At 40.7% G+C, this 25,922-nt stretch overlaps 1 protein-coding gene across 9 annotated transcripts in view; it reads right to left on the bottom strand.

Moving 5' to 3' along the window:
• Nucleotides 1-25,922, bottom strand: part of ADGRB2 (adhesion G protein-coupled receptor B2) — a 509,181-nt gene that overhangs the window by 180,747 nt on the left and 302,512 nt on the right. For all 9 annotated transcript variants that reach the window (XM_044285131.1, XM_044285132.1, XM_044285129.1 and 6 more), the window contains one exon: nucleotides 5,086-5,172. In XM_044285131.1, coding sequence (XP_044141066.1) covers nucleotides 5,086-5,172 — 87 coding nt within the window. The remainder of the gene's footprint in view (nucleotides 1-5,085; nucleotides 5,173-25,922) is intronic.

The following is a 25,922-nucleotide window of genomic DNA, read 5'->3' as shown; positions in this document are numbered from 1 at the left end:
CATCAGCAATCGCAGATCTAATCATTAGCCTCAGCTGAAGGATCTATGCCTGATTCATTTTGGGTGTGATAACACCACAGGCAGCACTGAAAACCCTCTGTAAGATGACACTGAAGGGGGGACAAGACAGTACTACAAGAGCAAAATGGGCCAGTTTCAGCCACTGTCAAAATATGGCTGTGTTACGGTCCGGTTCACTGTAACAGTTGTGGCAGTGTAGGCTGGTTGCATGCCCTCTCGTGTACTGGCTGCAGGCTGACTCCTGTGTATGCTGGTTTCTTGGGGCTGCGTGCTGGCTGCAGTGTCTTGTGTGAATTATGCCTGTGAATGTGTATACTCCCTGTGTCTGCATCTCTTTGCTGTTCTTGTAAGTGTTGCTGTGAAGGCTGGCTGCAGGCTCTCTCGCGTACTGGTTTCAGACTGGCACTTGTGTATGCTGGTTGCTTGGGGCTGCGTGCTGGCTGCTGTGTTGTGTGTGAACTGTTGCCTGTGTTTGTGACTCCTAGTCCATATCCCTGTGGTTCCTGTCACCGGTGCCGTGCAGGCTGGCTGCATGCGCTTTGTGTACTGGCTGTGGGTGTTCCCATGTATGTTGGATCTGCGATGTGTGCTGGCTGCGGCATTGTGTATGAATTGTGGTCCGTATCATTTGTTTTGTGCTACTTGTTTATCCTGGTTCTGATGGGGTTAACTTACCCTGGTCTGTTCCTGGGTGTGTCTTAACAGGTGCCCTCCCTGTGAGCTGTTGGGCTAGTGGTCAGTCTGTCTTTTGCCTTGCTGGGTGTAGCCCCTTGCTGCTGACCCAGGGGGTTTTGCCATCTGCCCTTCTTTGTGGTGTCCCTGGTAAAGTGGTGTTGTTGGTGTTGATGTTATAGCCTTGCCTCATCTTCTGTACCTGTTCTTTGCATGTAGTGGCCAAGTGTACCGGAACCTTTCCGGAGGTGCGACCAGTGAGCCCATGGCCCAGTTGATCCCCACCACCAGGGGCTCTGTGAAGAACCGGGCTCACTGGCTCTTTGCCCTCCTGGGTTTTGCCTCTGGTCTGCCTGTGCACTTGATTCTGTGGTAGTTCTACCATTATTGCCTAATCTGCATATAAACACTGTCATGTTCATTTATTATATGTTTAATAAAGGTCCCTGGTCTGCATCTGCGCTTGTCCTGTTTTCAAGGCGTTCTGGAGTTCTGCCCTGGTCCTCCGGAATGTGACAGCCTGCCCATAAGTCAATGGAGTCAGGGAACACAGTATGTGCCAGGAAAAGCCACAGTCATTTAAAAATACGAGACAATTTTAAACAATTTTTTTTTTTATTGACAGCTGGGCAGAAGTACAAATATCATACAGTAGAATTTTGGTGAAGGTGCAGAATTGTGCTACATTTCCACAATGACAAGACACCTTCCTGGCAAAAAGTCCAATGGATGGCATAACTTAGAATTCAGTTTTGAGACAATTATTACCAGTGCTTATCTGGCAATGCCATACAAAAGAATGTGTGCTGGTCTTGTGGAGAAAAACTGCAATATGGGAGATACTTAGGCTCCATTCACATGTCCGTAACATGTTTTGCGGATCCACTGATCCGCAAAACACGAACACGGCAATGTGCGTTCTGCAAAATGCGGACCACACATCGCTGGCACTAATAGAATATGCCTATTCTTGTCCGCATTTCTGAGAGCATGTGGGGCAAAGCTGATACCAGTAAACTCACAAGTGCAATTTTATTATGTGCTGCATTACGGTGAATTCAACCTAATAGAAACTACCGAATTGGATACCATATATAAGGAACGGATGAACAGTCCCCCACTCACTGATGTGAGGAAGTTTGGGGACTTACTATTACCTCGATTAACGGTGGAATTATTCTGGATCATATTAAGCTTAACAATGAATAATAATAAATCGGAGTGCTCCAGCACAAAACTTTACTTAATCAGAGACTTTACTACGTCACTGATCTGGCCTCTTTCCCGGTTCAACTACATCCCGGTCACGTGTGTAGGATACTAGATGAGACAGCGCAAACAGCCGCACCTTGGTATCTAGGCGACGCGCATCACCGGACTCCACGTGGGACGCCGAGGCCTTGTCCAGATAAGGCTGCAAACGACAACAAATCTGAAGAAGCTACGTAGGGGAAAATATCGAGAGGTAAGCAATTTTAGATGCCAAAGAAGACGTGGGACGCCACGTGAAGGCTACCTTAGAATACCCACCCCGCACGTAAGTTCCGTTGACAGACTCCCTCTGATACAATACTAATCAACAGGAGGGTTATCTGTGCTTTTATTGAATACGATTTTAACTTGATACCAGCAGTATATTAAGACTTGTACTTGGGACTAGCAATATAATCTCGGATCAGCTATAACCCGAAATTTACAAGTTTGCCAGCGAATATCACAAAAATGGTTAGTATTTAACTTTTACTAATGGAAGGACTATATGTGCCAGATTGACTCATTCTAACAGTCACCTGGTTTTACTATCTTTTATGTCCATCTATTTATTAGTATTTGGGACCACTACCTATTGCTTAATTATCCTACTATTTATTATTTTTATTATATTATTATTATTATTTATTTTTGTATTACCTGCAATTTATAGAAATACATCGAATTTATTGATTACTCAGTATTATCTGTACTTATTGCTACAACTAATATGTGACTCCAAATCAGAGAGTGCCTGCTACCACACATTTCTTTCAAAAATAGGACATGTTCTATTTTTTCGGGAAGTGCGGGTCCGCACATTGTGCGTCCCCATAGAAATGAATGGGCCCGCAATTCCGTTCCACAAAATGCGGAACGAAATTGTGGAACGAAATAGTGGCTAGCGGCAGCATCTGTGCCCACAGTATTGGCAGCATCATCAGTTCCCGAGCTGACCACAATAGATGCAGATCTGGCCCTGCCAGTTCTTTTGGAAGTTTTGGACATACAGTATGTTGCCTCTGCTCTTTATTGCAGCCATGGCCTCCTCTATACTCCTCTGTTGTCTCCACCTCACCAATCTGGCTCCCAGGTCTTGTATAACACACAATCATCATCATAATCCTTACCCTCCATGCCAAGACTGCAATGGCTACAAATGCCACTAATCCTACTACCATCATCAACACAGCTATGTACGGTTTCACCTGCCTTCACCAGAACCTCTTCCTCATTATGATAATCTGCTGCCTGTTGGAAGTGTTGGAGAACTGTGACATACTACTACTACTGGCTGGATGGCTGGTGCTGCTACTGATGCTACTGCAGTACTACCCACATTATGTCTCTTGGATGACGAGGCATCAGCCTTTTCTTTTGCAGTCTTCTGTTTGCCAGACATTTTAATATGAAGCATATATAAGTGTAAAGTCACAGGTTTGGTACACAGATTAATAAACAGAACTAGCAGCACAGTGTTTTTTTTCCTGGAATTTAAAGACAGAGGAGGAATTAAATGTCCCTCCCCCTCTACAAACACAATGCACACTGGTATTGAAAATTTACACATTTACACATGCTGTATTACATCTCTAGGTGTGCACAGAATGGCATTTCTTCCTCCTCGTCCTGCCCTCCACCCAATTCGCTGATCAGGCTGCTTGTCAGCTTCTGAGACAATCAGTGCAATCATGTGATCCTCCATCATAATATTTCCTGTCGTTTTTGCCTACTAGTCTCCACAGTAAGGCTACTTTCACACTTGCGTTTGGTGCCGATCCGTCATGGATCTGCACAAACGCATTCATTCAGATAATACAACCATATGCATCCGTTCAGAACAGATCCATTTGTATTATCTTTAACATAGCCAAAATGGATCTGTCTTGAACACCACTGAAAGTCAATGGGGGACGGATCTGTTTTCTATTGTGCCATATTGTGTCAGTGAAAACGTTTGGCTCAGTTTCGTCAGACGGACACCAAAACACTGCAAGCAGAGTTTTGGTGTCCGCCTCCAAAGCGGAATGGAGGCGGAACTGTGGCAAACTGATGCATTCTGAGCATATCATTATCCATTCAGAATGTATTAAGGGCAAAACTGATCCGTTTTGGACCGCTTGTGAGATCCCTATTTTAAGTGATGTCTTCCTTCAACATCTTTTGTTCTTCAGCAGTTCTTCTAAATTGTGTTTTATTACCCACCATTAGTGTCACCAGTTTACTTAGCCTAGATACTGTGCATGGTGCACTGGGAGGTCGCCTTGCCGACTAGTCATGCCAAGCTGGTCAATCAGCTTCCTGGCTCAGCGTTCAATCCCAGAGCTAAGCGGGGGATTTAAGACTGCAACTCAGCAATTGCCATTACCTGTTATTTTGTTATACTGGCTTCTGCTACTCAGTACTGCTGCATTTGAACTGGTATCTGACTAAGGCTTGTTGTCTGCATTAAGCCCTTGGCCGCTGATTTGGTTTCCACTATTTTTCCTGGTATTTTAAATGCGTCGTGTTTCTGGATTAACCCCTTTCCCACTGTTTTGGCTTTATGCATCTCTCCTGGTCTTGACCCTGCTTTCTACTACTTTGCATGCCTGGCCAAGTCTAGTTCTAGCGAGGTTGCACCAGTTTTCTGCCAGTTTTATGCTACCTATTCTACAGATGTAACCTGGTTCCTAGCAGCCAAATCTATCTGGACTTGTGGCAGACTGGTGAAGATTCCTACCAACCAGAGTGGTTACGAAAGACTAGTAACTGTTTCTGAGTTGCTGGCTGTGGTTCTGGATGGTGACCATAGTAGTTCCTCACAATTACATCTTATTGCAGCTATTTTCATTATAAAGTAAGCAATTATTGTATTCTTTAGCCATTTAATTCCATTATTTTTAATGGAATCCCTAATGTAAATGTTTTACATATTAATACTTGTAATATTTATACTGTTATTATGATTCCATGGCTTGTCATCAACATATTTTACTTGACATACTCTATCAACAGGTGATTGTTTATCTGGAGATCTAATTCACTTCTCATTGAATTGCATGTAATGTATCTAGGGTTTTAAATACATATTTCTATTCATAAGGTTATGACAATTGTTGAAGACTTGAAATAAAATATGAATCGTAGACTTTGTCTCACCTGTCTGTGCCATGTATACAGCAGGCTCATCTGCAGATCGTGGCCTCTGGGTTTTGACCTTCTGATTCTCTTCCTGTTCATCTTCACCTTAAAAGGGAAAAAAAAACAGTCAGTGACTAAGATCTCATACTATATTATACTAACAAAACTTGAAACTCACAAACACTGAGATGCAACGTTTGTAGAATCATAGGGAACGAAATATCATTTGACAGCTCTGCTATGCAATTTTAGCATCTTATGAATACAGATATCTTAAAACAGAAATTCAAATGTAAGTAATCTACCAAATTACTGACCTTGAATAGAAAATTATTGTCCCTTAGTTAATTAAGAGACTTACGGTACTTTAATACCTTCAGGAGATGTATCTACCAGTGATCCAGTGAACCTTGTCATGAGTTTGACCACAAAGTGTCGACAAGGACACTGTACTATGATCAAAGGAAATTCCAGAAGATGTGAGAAAAAAACTGATGACGTATTTTAATTTCAAAAGGGTTACCAAAGGTCTGAAACGCCACTGAACCATAGTGAGAACCATTATCTGCATGTGTTCTCAGTAGTAAGAGGGGAGAAAGCCACAGCCAGACTCCTCTGGCAGCAGCTTATTGCCTCAAATGGATTAGGAAGTTGAAATCAAATTGTCCACCCCATATCATTCCCCAAATCTACGTGTCTTAATCATGCTCAAAATCTGCATGTTTGGTCGGCATACGTATAATGTGTATGGCCAGCTGAAAGTCATTATTATTCAACAGGTTGATTGTCATGAACAGAGAGCTCTGATAACCACCCATACTATATGGTAAAACAAAATGGGACAGATTTATCATTTCCCGGCGGTGTATGTCCGGCTATGATAACCAGGCGCGCTACCAGGTGCTGCTCCTGATTTATGATAAGGCACACTCCTTGTCACAGATTAAGCTCTGCATCCGGAAGTCCATGTGCCTGAACAGAAATCTACACCGGTCCCTGGCTGGCTTAGATTTCTATGTTCTTCTATATCAGAAAATTGCCACAGAAAATGATAAATGTGATCCCGCCCCCTCTTTAGGAGAGCGCCAAGGCCGGGAGAGAAACGGCACTTGCACCAAAATTTTAGTGCAAGTGCCATTAAAAAAGTTGCAAATGAGCAGTTTGTGATTTTTTCATGCCACAAAAAGTGTCATATTCAAATGATAAATTTGTTCTCTCATACAAATGCCAACAGCAGGAAGACCTGCAAACAGACTGTTGTCTTAGGTGGGTGTCAGGAAGCTCTGTCCTTAACAACCAGTCCATCCGAATAATAATCATGCTATTAACTCAGTAAGAATTACAATAAACTGCTATTACAAGGTATGATAAAACTATGTGCCTTATAATACAAGAACAAGCTAGGTCATTAATATCAGGAGACTGGAAAACTCTTTTAAGCCGATTTTCACATTATCTCTGTTGTAAATGCAGTATTTTGGATGCTAAATGCAGGTGCTGACCTTCTTAACATAAGGAGAGAATGATGTCCTAATTATTCTACAATGACCTGGTAAATGCAATAAAGGACCCATTGTTATTCTGATAACTCTGTTCTGTTATTCTCTAACAACCACTATCTAAGAATTTCAACTGATTACAAATTATTTTAGTACCATAGACATAGAAAATTTTGTTACAAAGATTTATCCCTGGATGTATAGTATAAAAAATTCCCAGCTTAAAGGGGTTGTCTGGCTTTGGGGCCGACAATCTCTATGGTCGGGACTTGTTCCCCTGAACATAACAGTTCTGGCCCATTGGGTTTGTCAGCTCCAAAGCTGGACAATTTCATTTAAAGGGTTGTCTCACTTCAGCAAATAGCATTTATCATGTAATGAAAATCAATACAAGACACTTCCTAATGTATTGTGATTGTCCATATTCCTTCCTTTGCTTGATTCATTTTTTTCTTCACAATATACACTGCTCGTTCCATGGTTTCAACCACCCTGCACTCCAGCAGTGGTGTCCCTGCTTGCACACTATCGAAAAAAGCACCAGCCTATGTGAGCTCCCACGGTCCCAGCCACCAGAGGCCGGCACTTTTTCCTATAGTGTGTAAGCACGGCCTCCACTGCTGGTTTGCAGGGTGGTATGTAACCATGGAAACGGGCAGTGTATAATGTGATGGAAAAATGAATCCAGCCAGCAAAGGAGACAATATGGACAATCATAATACATTAGTAAGTGGATTGTATTTACTTTCTCTACATGATAAATGCCACTTGCCAAAGTAACGCAACCCCTATAAGACTTGTTTGCACACAAGGTCACTAAGGAACAATTCCCTATCTCTTTTCCCTCCATTATACTTTCTGTGTGAGTCAAAATGGGCAGAAATGCAGAATTCCTCAACTTCTGCACTTCAGTGTTCTGGCTTTAAAAAGTTGCAAAATAGGGCTTTTACAATTTTTAGGACTTATTTGTGCAAAGATATGAAACGTTTTACATTTTTACATGAATTACTACAGTTCTGAATATTGGATGGACTAGTGGGCGTGGTTTGCTAAAAGATCTGGAGCCAATTTGGGGTGCTGACCTAGTTTTTTTTTCACTACTTTGTTGGGGCAAATCCTAGAAGTGATGGAAGTCTACCGATCTCGGTAACATTTCCTTTGGTAAATCTGTTGATGAATGCATCACTCCAATAGGGAGGGGGGGAGAGGCATAAACAACTACAGCAGCATTTCTAGACAAGTGCTATAAATTTGGCACAAATTACGTCAATGGAAACTCAAGATAAACTAACTTCAAATGTTATCCTCATGATACATTCCACCCAGCGCATCTGTACATTGAGGTGTTAAGGTGCACAAACAGTAGCTGTTGCTGCCATGGGTACAGAGACTAAATACATCTTTTATACACTTTTCCTTGGACTTCCTATAAAAATATGAAACTACTTCTGAAAGTACATATTGCTCACATCATAGTGTAAATCAATGCTCAAACAATGTCCCCATACATTCCTAAATAATACAACAAAAATTGGGCAAATAATACGGACATACACTGCCACCATTCAGTTTCAATATCATCATAGCATATGACACTTAAAAGTTGCCAAAATGGCCCAAATAAACGCCTATACTGTACTGAAATTCTTGAGTCATAAAGTAGTAACATAAAACCCCAGTGTCCTCACAGCTGAAGTTACCACATGTGCAATAGATTTCTTCCCATATACTGTCATAAGTCAGTATTTGTCTCCTCTGTACTTCACAATCAAGGATTGAAACGTGTAGGTGCGAGGCTTAATACGGCAGACCTTAACGTACGTTTCTTTTTCTTAATTGGTTAGAAACATTGAACAAGCTATTCTAATCAGTTCTTCATTTCATACTTCCTAAATGTTGATTAAACTGAGTTTGCCATCAAAAGAAAAATAACGCTAATTTTGATTGATTTCCCCCTTTAATAGTACGTGTAAACCACAGAGCATTGCTTGCTAAGCCCTGCATGATAGAGTAAATCTGCCCCCTTCTGGATAAATCCTAATTAGCTAATAGCTAGATGCACAAATAAAGAACACAATTCATGTATCTCACTTTACATTCTAGTCTTCAACGTGCAGCCTTCAGGACAGAGCCCTAGATGTATGTTTTCTGGTGCAAAACATGAATCATTTCCCCTTCTGGGTATAATGCTTGTGTGATTAAATATGCAAGGTACGTCTTCCACTGGGAAGATGAAGCTAAAACCGCGCTGCTCTGGATCTATACGAGTTTGAGATTTTTGTCTGTATGGAGGTGAAATATATCTTTTCACCTTAGGTACTGTCAAGGACATAAATTGAGTGCACAGAGCACAGACAATGAGGAATAGTTTTTAAACCAGTATCTAAGTAATAGAGTGATACCATAGAAATCAACTGGACAATAAAAGTCATTTTTCCAAAGCCAATTTAAACCTAAAACTAGTCGCTTGCTATGGAAAGCATTAGTCCTCTGAGATAAATGTTTACTTCTAGCACATTCTTGCCAATCAGAGAGATTTTGCCCACCGTGTTTGTAGGTTTAAACCATGTAGTTCCACCTTTCTGGGAGGGAAAGCTCTGCCTCTAATGCCATCAGATGTAAGGCAGCTATCCAATAAGTCAATGTTCAGCTCTTAAAATAAGCCCTGAGACATGACTTTGATATTAAATAAGCCAGCACCTCATCTGTAGACAGCTGTTTCGGGGGTTATTGCCCATCATCAGCGCAGAACAGAAAGTACTGGCTTAACTGGGTGAGAGGCCTGTGTCCAGGTAACGTTCCACCTTTCTATTACTATTGTCATACCCCATGACCATTTCTGGTCCCACCCATCACTAACCAGCCATAAAATTACGTTAGCAGTACACCATTTAAGTCAAGTAAATTGTGAGGTGGGGTCTCCCTGGATTAGACGTTCAGACTTTACAGTTTTTTCTGCAGATCCTACAGATTAGATTGATATTTTGGGGAAGTTGGAGGCAAAGTCAACACCTTAAACTCCTCTTCAAACTATTCTTTAAACCATCCCTGAATAATCTTTTCAATGTTCAGGGCTCATTATCCTACTGAAATAAGCCACTGTCTCTTTTAGCCATTGCCAGGAAGGAGTTTATTTAGTCTGCAACAATGTTACGTGGTACCTATGAATGTAACATCCATATGAATGACAGGATCCAAAGTGTCCCCGCAGAACATTGCCCAGAGCATCATAACCTTTCCACTGGCTTTCCTTCTTCCGTTAGTAAGATATGAACATTCACCCACATGCTATGAAATAAAACATCAGATTGGGACACCCTCTCCCATTCCACCATGGTCCAGTTCTAATTCTTACTCACTGTAGGCACTTTTTTGTTGGTGGAAGGACATCAACATGGGCCCTCTGACCAGTCTGCAGCTATTCAGCCCATTAAACAACATGGTGAGATGCACTGTGTGTTCTCACAGCACTGTGGGAAGAAGACCAGGGAGGGTGAGTGAATCTGCCGAGTGGCAGTGTCATCCTGAGCTGGAGTGGTAAGTTTATTTTATTTTTTAAACGTCTGATCTGGGAGCTCGATCTGAGGATAGTGCAGGCTGGGGGGGGGGGGGGGTGGAGTTTAGTTAGAGGTTGGGGGCTGTTCTGAAGCTGATGCAGGCTGGGAGGGTCTGATATAAGCTGATCTGAGGCTGATGGAGGATGAGGGGGTCTGATCTGAGGCTAATGGAGACGGAGGGGGTCTGATCTGAGGCTGGGAGGTCTGATGGGGGTCTGATCTGAGTCTGATATAGGCTGGGGGGATCTGATGGGAGACTGATCTGAGGCTGATGGAGGTGGGGGGCTGATCTGAGGCTGAGAAAGGGACAGAGGCAAGGATGGTTGCAAAGGCAGAGGCAGTGGCAAGGAGAATGGAAGCTGGGTGAACCGCTCTCTGGACCCTCCTGGCATGAGCTTGGCTGCCATTAATGCCAAGATATAAAGAAGTAAATATATAATATTCTCAACTTAAAAATTAGACTGCTATATTTGGTCAAAATGGGGCCTGCAAATTTTTAACCTAAGAGTTTTGTATGACCCACGAAATATCCAAATGGCCGTCGCCAGCAAAAAGGTTCCCCACCCCTGGTGTAAACAATTGCTTTCTTGTAGTATCAATTCAACAAACATTAAAAAAGTGAAGTGTAGTGACTATACAACAGTGTCCGCCAGTACAATATATTGTGTCAGCTACATCTCAGTTAATTCAAAAACCATCCAATACCTAGTGAGCTAGTTCCTTCCCACACAGTCTGTAAGTTATATGCTATTACCCTATTACAGGCTACTGTCTAATAACTTCTTCTTCCTGCAAAAGACAACTCCATGGTGTTAAAGGAGTTATCCCATGGTTAATGTGAAAAATGAAAATCAGGCATCATATAGAACATGCGTCGTGCATGGAAAAAAGAGCGTTTTATTATTTTTAATAAATACACGTATAAAAAATTTTAATGGTAAAAAAATCTTAGGTCTAAAAATGGCGTACTCCTAGTAATATAAAATGTGCATAATATACTATCAAATGCATGTACAGTAAAATACACAAGTAAAAATCCACAATTAGAATGTCCAAATAGGATGTTAATAATATAGGAAAAAACTTATAGACCTATTGGAGGTAGGTTTAGGTATCAAGTCTCAAGTCCAAAGATGTCACAAGGAGGACAGGTATAAGTGAGAAGTGGGGGTCCCCTTTAGGGGATATGGTGATGTTCAATTCAATCTGGTTTTGCCCAGGTGTAAATGTAACTCTCAATGAATCACAAAAGAAACTACTGAACAAAATGGACAAATTCAATGCATATATAGGAATAGAGAAATTCGTGAGAAAACTCTGCCTAAAAAAATATTTCATTAAGAATCCAATATCCATAGACAATTCCCAAACATCAATATATAATCATACAGACCTAAAAATAAAATCCGTAAAATACCCAAAACAAGAAATGGGACATGATATCGCCACATTTCGGAAATGCATAGAGTCAGACATTAGGAAAATGAACTTAAACAAAACACATTTCAATATGACTAAGAGAGAGATGCACGCGATAAGACAACTACAATCGACCCAGAATCTTATTATACGACCAGCAGACAAAGGGGGGGCAATTGTCTTACAAAATACAGAAGACTACACCATAGAATGCAAGAGACAACTAACAGATCTTGAATCATATACTACCCTCAGAAAAGACCCGACAGAACAATTCCATAAGGAACTAGTAACACTGACACAAGCAGGTAGAGAAAAGGGCATCCTGAATGAACAAGAAGCTACATTCATAACCAACGCACAGAACAGAATCCCCATCTTTTATTGTCTACCAAAGATCCATAAAAATCCAACCCATCCACCTGGTAGACCGATAATCTCAGGAATCGGATCCCTCACCTCCAACCTTTCCCAGTACATAGACAGACTACTACAGCCCACGGTCAAAATAATCCCATCCTACATCAAGGATACAACAGACATAGTGAGAACACTGGAACAGGTAGAATATCAAAAACACTGGCTCCTATGTACAATGGATGTAAACTCACTCTACACTATCATTGACCACAACCACGGTACTACCGCCCTGAGAGAACAATTGAATCACTATCAAACTTTACACATAGATCAGATTAACTTTCTGGTAGAGAGTGTACTTTTCATCCTTACCCATAACTATTTTATGTTTGACTCAGTATTCTACCTACAACAACGCGGTACCGCCATGGGTACCAGGTTCGCCCCCAGCTATGCTAACATCTTCATGGCACAGTGGGAACAGGATTTTATCACGCCACTGCTGGGGACGAGCCTGGTACTATGGCGAAGATATATAGATGACATCATCTTCATCTGGAGCGACACTAGGGACAAACTAAATGAATTTTTGGAGGACATTAACACAAATGATAGGAATATAACACTTACCACGAACATAAGCGAGATACAAGTAGAATTTCTTGACCTATTGATTCAGACAACAGATAACAAACTTCACTGTAGCACATATCAAAAGCCAGTGATGAAGAACAACTTTATTCTACATTCAAGCTGCCACCTTCCTAGCTGGCTACTAAATATCCCGACAAGTCAGTTTAGACGATTAAAGAGAAACTGTACACTAGAGAGCCAGTTTGAAATAGAGGCAGAAAGTTTAAAGACACAATTCCTAGTTAAGAATTATCCAAAGACAATAATAGATAGATCATTAGACAGAGTAAGGTCAATGGACAGAACAACATTCTTTGACCAAACCACAACAAACAAGACTACAAAAGAAGAAACTCCACGAATTATCTTACCATACAATGCCCATTATAAGAAACTAGAGAAGAGCATCCACAAAAATTGGCACCATATTCTGAGAGACAAAGTCATCGGTCAACTATTACCAGATAAACCGCAGATCACTTACACTAGAGCCCCAAATCTTGGACTTAAAGTAGCACCAACAATAAAAAAGATTACAACTAAACCTAACCCAAGTTGGTTAACATTGCAAGGTATTTTTAGATGCGGAAAATGCTACAATTGCAAGATCACTAACTTTCCGAGAAAAACGACCACAGTAAATGCAACCTATAGCACATACATACATCAAATCCGGGAACATCTCTCATGCCACTCCAGTAATGTGATCTATGTCCTACAATGCCCCTGTGCTAAGCAATACATTGGACGCACAAAAAGACTTCTCAAAACAAGAATAGCAGAGCACATATCAAATATTAAAAAAGGTTACGAATTACACTCTGTCTCCAGACATTATAAAGAAAAACATAATTGTGACCCATCATCACTCACTTATGCAGCTATATTAAGAATCACACGCCAATGGAGAGGCGGTAACCACATAGCTGCAATGTCTAGATCAGAGTCTAGAAAAATATTTGAGTTCAATACAATGATCCCAAAAGGACTTAACGCGGAGATGGAAATATTTGGGTTTCTATAATTAGGACCCTACACCGCAGATTGACCATTTGGGCGGGGCGCCCCCCCCTGGGATCAGGGATCGTAGTCCGGCTGTTTACCAGCATTCCGACCCCTCCTCCCGGGTGGGCCCCTCCCCCTCAGTCTACTATCAATTCCTACTATTACTCCTACTATTTTCCACTGTTCTTCCTCTACCAACACCCTCTCCACATCTAAAGCAACAACTTGAGTATACCTACACACCACAATACAGGTAGTAATCTCCCCAATAAAATTAACAATACTCAATTGAAGAACACCCGGATCTCTGATGTCCTCTGAATGTGTATATATGCAACTAGGGAACCATAATATATAGGAACCTATCTCTAGTACAACACACCCCAGTTCATCAATCCAAACTTGTAATATGTCCAACAGTGTTGATGTCATCCCCAACCTGTAGTTCTTACACTTATACTTACTTTTTATCTTTTATCCTATTATAATATATGTATTCCTCTACAAACCGATGATGAGTGTTTATTTATATGAGAGTATATAGACACATACGAAGATATATGGATTTTATGGTTTTTTATTCTCATTTTAAAATACAAACATCATGAACCACACAAGGATATACAATATGGCTGGATCTGGTCAGTTTTTTCACATGTATCACAGCATTCCACCTGAATCCTATTCCTTCCACTTTCAAGGCCAGGACAAGTGTTCCTAAACACCAAGAATCAAGGTCCATGACCACGCCCCCATAATCCCAATTGGATCCAATTAGGACCATATATATAGAACAAAAAAAGAGAAGCTACCCATTCCCACTGAAGAAGGAGCAGTAAGCATCCGAAATGCGTATGGGGTACTTTGAGGTAGTCATACTCATACAAAGCTAGCTAAAAGGATCCTAAAAACTGCAAGAGCTCCGGAGTATCTTTAACTTTTGAAAAAAGCCGCAGCCTCCCATTCCCGCCATCGGACACCACGTGCAACGCCGATGAGAATCGAGCAGGAGAGTCAGCGAGCGCGAGTGACGTCACCGGAAGTGACGAACAGCTATAGCAGCTGATAGAGAGAACACACAGCCCCATGAGCGGGAGCAACGCACGTGGAAACCACCCGCCCGCCAGGAGCCGCTTACCAACCTACCCCTGATCCATAGGAGGGTAACGTACTTGCTGAATTAGCAACTCTTATAATACTATTATCGCTGGATAACTGTGAACACAATCACTAACTGGAGGTGAACACCTCATTTATTTGAAACAAAGTGCGCAAAACCAGATTGAATTGAACATCACCATATCCCCTAAAGGGGACCCCCACTTCTCACTTATACATGTCCTCCTTGTGACATCTTTGGACTTGAGACTTGATACCTAAACCTACCTCCAATAGGTCTATAAGTTTTTTCCTATATTATTACCATCCTATTTGGACATTCTAATTATGGATTTTTACTTGTGTATTTTACTGTACATGCATTTGATAGTATATTATGCACATTTTATATTACTAGGAGTACGCCATTTTTAGACCTAAGATTTTTTTACCATTACAAATTTTTATACGTGTATTTATTAAAAATAATAAAACACTCTTTTTTCCATGCACGACCTATGATTAGAGTGCCGTCCCTATACTTTATCCTTTAATCCCTCACATACAAGCGTTGGGTACGCTTTGTTTTGGATAGAGCACCTTACTCCATCTTTTGGGCTATAGTGAGCCGCCCTATATTTATTTCTCTAATCATATAGAACATGACAATCTCTTTCTAACAAAGCTCAAACCAACCCTGTACCTCACATGGATCCAGAGATCTCCCGAATCCTTGTTCTACTAGATTTATATCAAGCTGGCAGCCTAAGGGGAGTGTCTTTTCTGATGTACCTTTTCGCACCGTTCAGTACTCGGCGCAGGCGCGGTGAGGAAGCTGGCAGCCTGCGAGCATCTTTCCCTCACCGCGCCTGCGCCGAATGCTGAACGGCGCAACATTTCACTAGAGCACAGGGCTGGCAGACAGATGCAAGCGCTGCCTGGCCCTGTCAATCAGGACTTGGAGGGAGGCGACAAAGGTGGGAGAACGGAGCCTCTAGGATTAGGAACAACGCCCATCCTGCTCCTAGAGGCTAATTAGCATATAATAAAAGTTATATTTCTGGAGTAACGGGGGCATAGATAAAAGTAGGAATAGACTAGTTAGGTTTAGCTGACATTAGCACATCGCTAACGTCAGCTAGTTTAATAGGGTTAAATCTGGTGACAGAAACCCTTTAAAGAGCTTGAAAGAGGTTGGATAAAGTCATAACAGACTGGGACTCTCATACATGACTTTTTAGGGAAATTGGGGCACTTTTGATTCAAACTAAATTTATTTGAACTGAATCAAATCCAGCGATCAATTCAACCAAATCGGACCCCAAATACATTTTGAGACATTTGTTACGCCTACACTATAGAGAGCTAAGGTTCCTAGATACAGCTATACTGATTTCCCAGTCAAATGCCAGTGAAATGCAGTGGGTACAGATTATATTATGTTATTGCCTAGCCAATTCTCTGATATATTCTATGGGTTCACCAAAATGAATTCAGAGCCCTTGTTTCTGAAATAGCAAACTTTAACATTCAGATGTTTTGGAGTATGCTCTCTGATTCCCTCCCATCGAGTCCCTGAAGTCCCCTTGCAAAAATGACATGCTCGGGCTTCTAGCTGTCCTGTTTCTTGAGCAGATTTTGCCGCTATTGCTGAATACTGTAATTATTAATAATCTGATGTGTCAGGCGCCATTGTTTTGAAACAAACACGTCTCACTATGCAAATTTTATCGTTTCATTATTGGAATGTTAAAAAAGGCTAATTAAATGTGCTCGTGGACATGTTATCCTAGCGGGTGAAGTGAATATATCCTACACAAACGCAGGAAGGGTATGAGGTAAGGGGGAAGCTGCAAGCCAGATACCACACAGTCATCATTATATTGCTACTGGGTGGTCCTGTCACCTCCTGGAATCCTCCCAAACTCTTAGTGAGATGCAGGTTCTCAGCGCCCCCCCATCAGTCCCCGTGTCTCTTCCATCCCTGCGTTGCTCTGGTAACCAAGATTCCGGCTCCCCACACATTCACAAAGAATAGAAATGACTGTGTGCCCTGAACACATGAATACATTGAGAGCACTCCAAGGCACACATATACTGAATTCCAGCACATATTATCGACACACACCGTCCCTTCATGTGCTGATTATAGGATATTCAAGTATATTACGTGGCCAAGGCTCTTTCCCCTGGCTGTTTTCTGTAGGGCTGGCTATGATTTTGAAAGCAATCTGTCTCATTTTTGGTGTACGGAGTGATAATAGCTCTTTCTGAAACCTGTCGTGACTTTATTCAATGGACAATAATTCTTGCAGTGATAAATATTTCTGTCATTAGACAGGTCCTATCATTGCATGTGAACACAGTTGTTTTTAGCTGTCGGCAAAGGAATCAATGACCTCCCATTCTCCAACTCTGATCAATGTTAGAATGGAATCATTTGTATCATGGCAGAAAATCACTGGGTGTAAATGCTCTTTGTACAATCAACCTCAGTCTTCAGAAGAATCGGATCTCTGCAGGACCTTAAGGTGTAAACTCAGCCTTATATCAATAAAATGAAGGTGTTTATGATATTAATGTATACAAAGAATAGCTAGATCCACATTTCACTTTACCTTCTGTCGCCACTGTCATGACAAACAATGGCATCTCCTTAAAGGGGTTTTCCAGGATTTTGGGTTTTGGATATGCTCATGTGGTTGCTTACCTCATGTACATCTTCCCCATACTTTTTCTTTTCCAGTTTGGATTCACCTAATGCATTTATACCATGTAAACAAATCCCTCTGATTTGTTTCCATTTTGTATATACCGCTTCCTGTGCTGCCCCTAACAATTTTAGTTTATAGCTCCTTCCACCCAGCTGGTGATGTAGACATGCTCGTATCCCTGACATGGCCATGGACATAATATCACAGGAAATAAGAAAGAGCTGCATGGACATGATCGTGTGACCACAGCCCAGAACAGCAGATATGAACAATAAAATAAGGTAAAAAAAAATACATTACAAAATTTAAAGGATGTTGATACAAACTATAAATCCACTTTGAGGTTATGTTAACAGTATGTTATCCATGCACATTTGGCATATATATATATATATATATATATATATATATATATATATATATTAAGAAAAATCCTCAACAAATCCTCAAGAAATATCCAAAAACAAAAACAGAGCCTGGAAATTATAGGCCGGTAAATTTAACATCTGTTGTGGGTAAACTGTTTGAAGGTTTTCTAAGAGATGCTATCTTAGAGCATCTCAACGGAAATAAGCAAATAACATCATATCAGCATGGCTTAATGAGGGATCGGTCATGTAAAACTAATTTAATCAGTTTCTATGAGGAGGTAAGTTCTAGACTTGACAGCGGCGAATCAATGGATGTTGTGTATCTGGACTTCTCCAAAGCATTTGACACTGTACCACATAAAAGGTTAGTATATAAAATGAGAATGCTCGGACTGGGAGAAAACGTCTGTATGTGGGTAAGTAATTGTCTCAGTAATAGAAAACAGAGGGTGGTTATTAATGGTACATACTCAGATTGGGTGACTGTCACTAGTGGAATACCTCAGGGGTTATTATTGGGGCATATTCTCTTCAATATATTTATTAATGATCTTGTAGAAGGCTTGCACAGTAAAATATACATTTTTACAGATGACACTAAACTGTGTAAAGTAATTAACACTGAAGAGGACAATATACAGCTACAGATGGATCCGAATAGATTGGAGGCTTGGGCAGATAAGTGGCAGATGAGGTTTAACACTGACATATGTAAGGTTATGCACATAGGAAGGAATAATGCAAATCACAAGTACAGTACAGACCAAAAGTTTGGACACACCTTCTCATTCAAAGAGTTTTCTTAATTTCCATGACTATGAAAATTGTAGAGTCACATTGAAGGCATCAAAACTATGAATTAACACATGTGGAATTATATACATAACAAAAAGTGTGAAACAACTAAAAATATGTCATATTCTAGGTTCTTCAAAGTAGCCACCTTTTGCTTTGATTACTGCTGATTACTTCACAGGTGTGCCCTGTCAGGTTTAATAAGTGGGATTTCTTGCCTTATAAATGGGATTGGGACCATCAGTTGCGTTGTGGAGAAGTCAGGTGGATACACAGCTGATAGTCCTACTGAATAGACTGTTAGAATTTGTATTATGGCAAGAAAAAAGCAGCTAAGTAAAGAAAAACGAGTGGCCATCATTACTTTAAGAAATGAAGGTCAGCCAGTCCGAAAAATTGGGAAAACTTTGAAAGTGTCCCTAAGTGCAGTCACAAAAACCATCAAGCGCTACAAAGAAACTGGCTCACATGTGGACCGCCCCAGGAAAGGAAGACCAAGAGTCACCTCTGCTGCGGAGGATAAGTTCATCCGAGTCACCAGCCTCAGAAATCGCTGGTTAACAGCAGCTCAGATTAGAGACCAGGTCAATGCCACACAGAGTTCTAGCAGCAGACACATCTCTAGAACAACTGTTAAGAGGAGACTGTGTGAATCAGGCCTTCATGGTAGAATATCTGCTAGGAAACCACTGCTAAGGACAGGCAACAAGCAGAAGAGACCTGTTTGGGCTAAAGAACACAAGGAATGGACATTAGACCAGTGGAAATCTGTGCTTTGGTCTGATGAGTCCAAATTTGAGATCTTTGGTTCCAACCACCGTGTCTTTGTGCGACGCAGAAAAGGTGAACGGATGGACTCTACATGCCTGGTTCCCACCGTGAAGCATGGAGGAGGAGATGTGATGGTGTGGGGAGCTTTGCTGGTGACACTGTTGGGGATTTATTCAAAATTGAAGGCATACTGAACCAGCATGGCTACCACAGCATCTTGCAGCTTTGCGTTTAGTTGGACCATCATTTATTTTTCAAATAGGACAATGACCCCAAACACACCTCCAGGCTGTGTAAGGGCTATTTGACCATGAAGGAGAGTGATGGGGTGCTGCGCCAGATGACCTGGCCTCCACAGTCACCGGACCTGAACCCAATCGAGATGGTTTGGGGTTAGCTGGACTGCAGAGTGAAGGCAAAAGGGCCAACAAGTGCTAAGCATCTCTGGGAACGCCTTCAAGACTGTTGGAAGACCATTTCAGGTAACTACCTCTTGAAGATCATCAAGAGAATGCCAAGAGTGTGCAAAGCAGTAATCAAAGCAAAAGGTGGCTACTTCGAAGAACCTAGAATATGACATATTTTCAGTTGTTTCACACTTTTTTGTTATGTATATAATTCAACATGTGTTAATTCATAGTTTTGATGCCTTCAGTATGAATCTACAATTTTCATAGTCATGAAAATAAAGAAAACTCTTTGAATGAGAAGGTGTGTCCAAACTTTTGGTCTGTACTGTACATACTAAATGGCAAAACACTGGGTAACACTTACATGGAAAAGGACCTAGGAATTTTAATAAACAGCAAACTAAGCTGTAGAAACCAGTGTCAGGCAGCTGCTGCCAAGGCCAATAAAATAATGGGTTGCATCAAAAGGGGCATAGATGCCTATGATGAGAACATAGTCCTACCACTTTACAAATCACTAGTCAGACCACACATCGAGTACTGTGTACAGTTCTGGGTTCCTGTAAACAAGGCAAACATAACAGAGCTGGAGAGAGTTAAGAGGAGGGCAACTAAAGTAATAACTGGAATGGGGCATCCTCTGCCCAACTGACGAGGGGACATCCTCTGCGTCTGGAGGAAAGAAGGTTTGTACACAAACATAGAAGAGGATTCTTTACGGTAAGAGCAGTGAAACTCTCTGCCTGAGGACGTGGTGATGGTGAGTTCACTAAAAGAGTTCAAGAGGGGCCTGGATGTATTTCTGGAGGGTAATAATATTACAGGTTATAGCTACTAGAGAGGGGCTGTTGATCCAGGGAGTTATTCTGATTGCCTGATTGGAGTCTGGAAGAAATTCTTTCCCTCTTATGTGATTTTACCTTCCTCTGGATAAAATTGCTGGATAACAGGCCGAACTGTATGGACAAATGTCTTTTTTTGGCCTTATATACTATATTACTATGACATATACATCTATTAGTCATATATACAGTGGAATGCAAAACTTTGGGCACCCATGGTTAAAATTACTGTTACTGTGAACAAGTTGAAGATTAAATTATCTCCAAAATGCTTTAAGTTAAAGATGAAATGTACTTTTCAACATTTTAGGTACCTTGCAAAAGTATGGTAACTCAAGGAGATTTGAGTGTTCAGAGCTCAGGCCTTAAATGGCCTGTTGGGGTTCACAATCATCATGAGAAAAAGCCAGGTGATGAAAATTTCAAAGCTTTATAAATACCCAGACTTCTCTAAATTTGTCCAAAAAAACTGCAGTCATGGGTTCTTCTTAGCAGCTACCTAACATTCTGAGAATTAAAATGTTTTGAGACACACAAAGCAGGGGAAGGCTATAAGAAGATAGTAAAGTGTTTTCAGGTTGCCATTTCCTTTGTGCAAAATGTAAAAGAAATGGAAGTTAACAGTAACAGTGGAGGTCAAGAAAAGGTCTGGAAGACCAAGAAAAATTTCAGAGACAGCTGCTTGTAGGATTTCTAGAAAGTCAAATCAGAACCCCTGCTTAATTGCAAAAGACCTTCAGGAAGATTTAGAAGACTCTAGAGTGGTGGTTCATTGTTCTACTCTTCAACTACATCGGCACAAATATTGCCTTCATGAAAGAATAATCAGAAGAAAACCTCTCCTGCATCCTCACTACAAAATTATGCGTCAGAAGTTTGCAAAAGAGCATCTAAATAAGCCTGAGGCATTTTGGAAACAAGTATTGTGGACCAATGAGGTTGGGGGGGATCTATCATTATTTGGGGTTGTGTTACAGCCAAAGGCACAGAGAACATTTTGTGGGTAGAGGGAAGAATGGATTCAATGGAATTCCAGTAAATTCTGGAAGCAAACATGACGCCAACTGTAAAAAAGGTGAGGTTGAAAAGAGGATGGCTTCTACAAATGGATAATGATCCTAAACATACCTCAAAATCCACATTAGACTACTTCAAAAGGCACCAACTGAAGGTTTTACCATGGCCCACACAGTCCCTCGATCTGAACATCATTGAAAATCTGTGGATAGACCTCAAAATAGCAGTGCATTCAAGACAGCCCAGAAATCTCACAGAACTGGAAGACATTTGCAAGGAAGAATGGATGAAAATCCCTCAAGCAAGAATTGAAAGACTCTTGGCTGGCTACAAAATGTATTTCCAATCTGTGTTACTTGCCAAAGGGGGTACTATTAGGTGCTAACCATGCAGGGTGTCCAAAGTTCTGCTTTGGGCTTTTTTCCTTTTTTGTTATTTTGAAAATGTAAAAGATGAAAATGAAAAAATATTTTTTGCCTGAAATACAATGGGAATCTTTATGGCTTTTGGAGATAATTTCATCTTCAACTTGCTAAACTGTTCATGGTAACAGTCATTTTTAATAGGAGTGTCTAAACTTTTGCAGGCCACTGTATCACCAAAACCCCTGACAAGTGGAGTGAATAACATTGATATCTTGTGATAATACCACCTGTCAAGTGGTGCAAGATCAGGAATTGGTCAACTGTAAGGAGCTGAGCAACTTTGACAAGAGCCAAATTATGGTGGCTCAGAATTGATTAGTGCATCTACAAAATGGCAGGTTTTGTGGGGTGTTGCTGGAATGCACTTACTATTGCAGAAACTGATGATAAATTTAATCCTGGTTTTGACAGAAAGTCCAGATTACACAGTGCATTGCAGATTGCTCCATATGGGGCTGCATAACTGCCAATGGGTCAGAGTGCCCATGTGGATCCCTGTCTACTGCCAAAAGCAGCCACAAAGTTTTATCATCAGAACTGGACCATGGAGCAATGGAAATAGATGGTCGGGTCTGATGAATCACATTTTCTTTTACATCTTGTGGATAGCTAATTGTTAATGTGTTGCTCACCCAGAGAACACATGGTACCAGGATGCACTATGGAGGAAGGCATGCTTGTGGAGGCAGTGTAAGGCTCTGGGCAATATTTTGCTAGAATACCTTGTCTCCTTGCATTCATATTGACACATACTATCTATCTAAACGTTGTTGCAGACCAAGTACTCCCGTTATCACAATTGTATTTCCTAATGTCAGTGTTCTCTTTCAATATGATAATGCGCCATGCCACATTGCAATTTTTTTTTCAGGAATGGTTTGAGGAACATGACAAACAGTTGATGGTTTGGACTCCAAATTCCCCAGGTCTCAATATGGCTAAGCATTTGCACAATGTGTTGGAAAGATAAGTATAATACATGAAGGCCCCATTTCACAACTTACAGAAGTGACAAGACAGCTTCAGAGGTCTCATGGAGTCCATGATTCGGGTCAGAGCTGTTTTGGCTGCACGAGAGCGACTTACACAATGTTAAGCAGTGGTTTTTATGTATGGCTGGAAAGTCTATGCCAATTTTATAGGCCAAGTTGCATATTTGGTGGATTGATTCCAGGTGGTATACAGGATTTTTTATGCAGGATCACCTTACATGGAAATTCTAGTCATTCTAGACTTAGTACAGTGAAATAAAATGTATGTTGATGCAAAGTGGGCAAGCATGTGCCCAACATGCCCCATAGATGTATTTGCTGTATACATTTTCAGGATATGTTGATCATGGTGTAAAGATATATATAAATATATATATATATATATATATATATATATTTGTGTGTGTGTTTTCTATAGCTTCTACCTAGAAGCCTCAAAAGGCAACAGTTAATCAATAATTAAATAGGGAAATTACCGTATTTTTCGCTTTATAAGACGCACTTTGTCCCGCAAAAGTGGGGGGGAAATGGCCATGCGTCTTATAAAGCAAATACTAGTGAGCACTTTCATTATGGAAGCGCTCACTAGTATGGTTTAGGTGCTGGAGTAGGGAGTGAAGCGCTACAAGCGCTTGTACTCACCCTCCCAGTCTTCATTCCTGTGGCCAGCGCTGCACTATCCTGGCCGCGTACACTATGACCTGATGTTGCACGCAGTCAGGTGACAGAGCAGCGCAGACCTGGAAGATGGGGGAGGTGGCCGGAGGTGGGTCTGATGGGGGTCTCACTATGGGCTGATATAAGGTCTGATGGAGGTCTCACTATGTGGGCTGATATAAGGTCTGATGGGGGTCTCACTATGGTTTGATATAAGGTCTGATGGGGGTCTCACTATGGGCTGATATAAGATCTGATGAGGTTCTGACATGAATAGCTGATGTGATGTCCTGATATCGGGGCCTGATCTGATGTCCTGATATTTATGGGGGCCTGATCTAATGTCCTGATATTTATGGGGGCCCGATATGATGTCCTGATATTTATGGGGGTCTGATCTGATGTCCTGATATTTATGGGGTTCTGATCTGAGGTTCTGATATGAGGTCTGATGAAAAATATTTTTTTTCTTATTTTCCTCCTCTTAAACCTGGGGTGCATCTTATCATTGGGTGCGTCTTATAAAGCGAAAAAATACGGTAGATGCAGGGAATAATGAATAATGAAGGACAGAAGGACAACACTTCTTCCAGGAACTGCCTAATATCAGTTATCACATGCAGTAAGTCCTGTCCTGATGAAAACATTTATGATATCAATAACGCTATCTATGTACGGCTGGTACAGCACCTAGTGTCTTACTATACCCCTAATATAACCTACTATTTATTACTCTTGAGAACAAAGAATATGTAAAGTAAACCGATGCCCAGCCATTGGTAGCTATGCCTACTTTACTATATGGGTAAAGTTCAATATGACATCAATATACTAGATCTTTAACCCCTTAAAGACTAGGCCTATTTTCAATTTTGCATTTTATATTTTTCCTTCCCGTGTTATAATAGCCATAACTTTTTTATTTTTCTGTCCACATAGCCATATGATGGCTTATTTTTGTGAGACAAGATGCATTTTAATGTATCATGTCTTCAATTGGAAAATTGGAAAAAAAATATATTTCTGGGGTAAAATTGAAGTAAAATATTTCACCAAGGTTTTTGGGGTTTTGACGTCATAGTGTTCAATAAAATTGACATGACATCTTTATTCCCCAGCTCAATATGATTATGGCGATACCAAACTTCCATTATTTTTGTTTTATTACTTTAAAAAAAATATGCTTGTATAAGCTCTTGTTCTTTGTGAAACAAACTAGTTTTTATTTATACCATTTATGTGGTATATACGACTTTTTGATCACTGTTATTCAATTTTTTTTGGGGGGGGGGACAAAGTGATTAAAGAATGTAAATCGTGTGTGTTTTTTTTCCTTATGGCGCTCATGGTGCAGGAAACTTTTTTTATATTTTAATAGTTCAGACATTTTCAGATGTGGCGATACCTAGCATGTTTATTTATTATATATTTTTATATGTAAACTTTTAATATTTTTTATATCTTTTAATCTTAATAACTATTTGCCCCCCTAGGGGCTAGAACCTGGGATCTTTTGATCCCTTATCCTATTTACCCTAATTGAGATTTATTAGGGTGAATGAGGATTTTGATGTGCTCTCTGCTGAGCCGTGCCTTGTGCACAGCTTAACAGTGAGGTTACTATGACAGCCCTGGGAAGTCTTGGCAGGTCCCAGATGTAACAGATTGGAGCCCCGCGATTTCTCTGTAGGGGCTCCGATCGGAAGACAGAGGAAGCCACATCCCTCTGCCTTACCTCACAGGCATCACGGTGTCTGACGGGTTAAATAATTACGTTTGGCATGATCATCATTCCCCGTCATTGCGGCTGGGTGCCTGTTGTATTATAATGGCCGGCATCCGCTGTGTATGGAGCAGGCTTACTGCAGCAGCCCGCTCGATACAACTGTGGGTGCATAATGCCGTACATGTACGACATTATGTGTTAAGGTGTTAAGATAATAGCCAACGCCCAACTTGTGAAGGTGAACATTTTTTTCCAGAAATGTATTCAAATCCAGTTTCTATACATACAGTACAAAATGTTTAAAGTCCTGCCCTGCAGGATCAATTAAATTTTATTTTAAATTATTGCACATTTAAATAAAAATTTCCGTGAGGGCATTATCACATTCTGCATTCTAGAATTCTGGATTCAAAATGTCACAAACTAGAGCTTCATGATTTTTTTAGCTTATTTGTCATTTTTACACGAGACACTCCTAATTTTTAAAAGGTGGGTGGATAAATGGCTGTGGTTAGCCCGTCGAGCTGATTTAAGCCAGATTTATCAACTTCACCTTTTTAAAAA

Source organism: Bufo gargarizans, chromosome 3, assembly GCF_014858855.1.
Source record: "Bufo gargarizans isolate SCDJY-AF-19 chromosome 3, ASM1485885v1, whole genome shotgun sequence".
Taxonomy (NCBI): Eukaryota; Metazoa; Chordata; class Amphibia; order Anura; family Bufonidae; genus Bufo; species Bufo gargarizans.
This window is presented reverse-complemented; position numbering and strand designations above follow the sequence as displayed.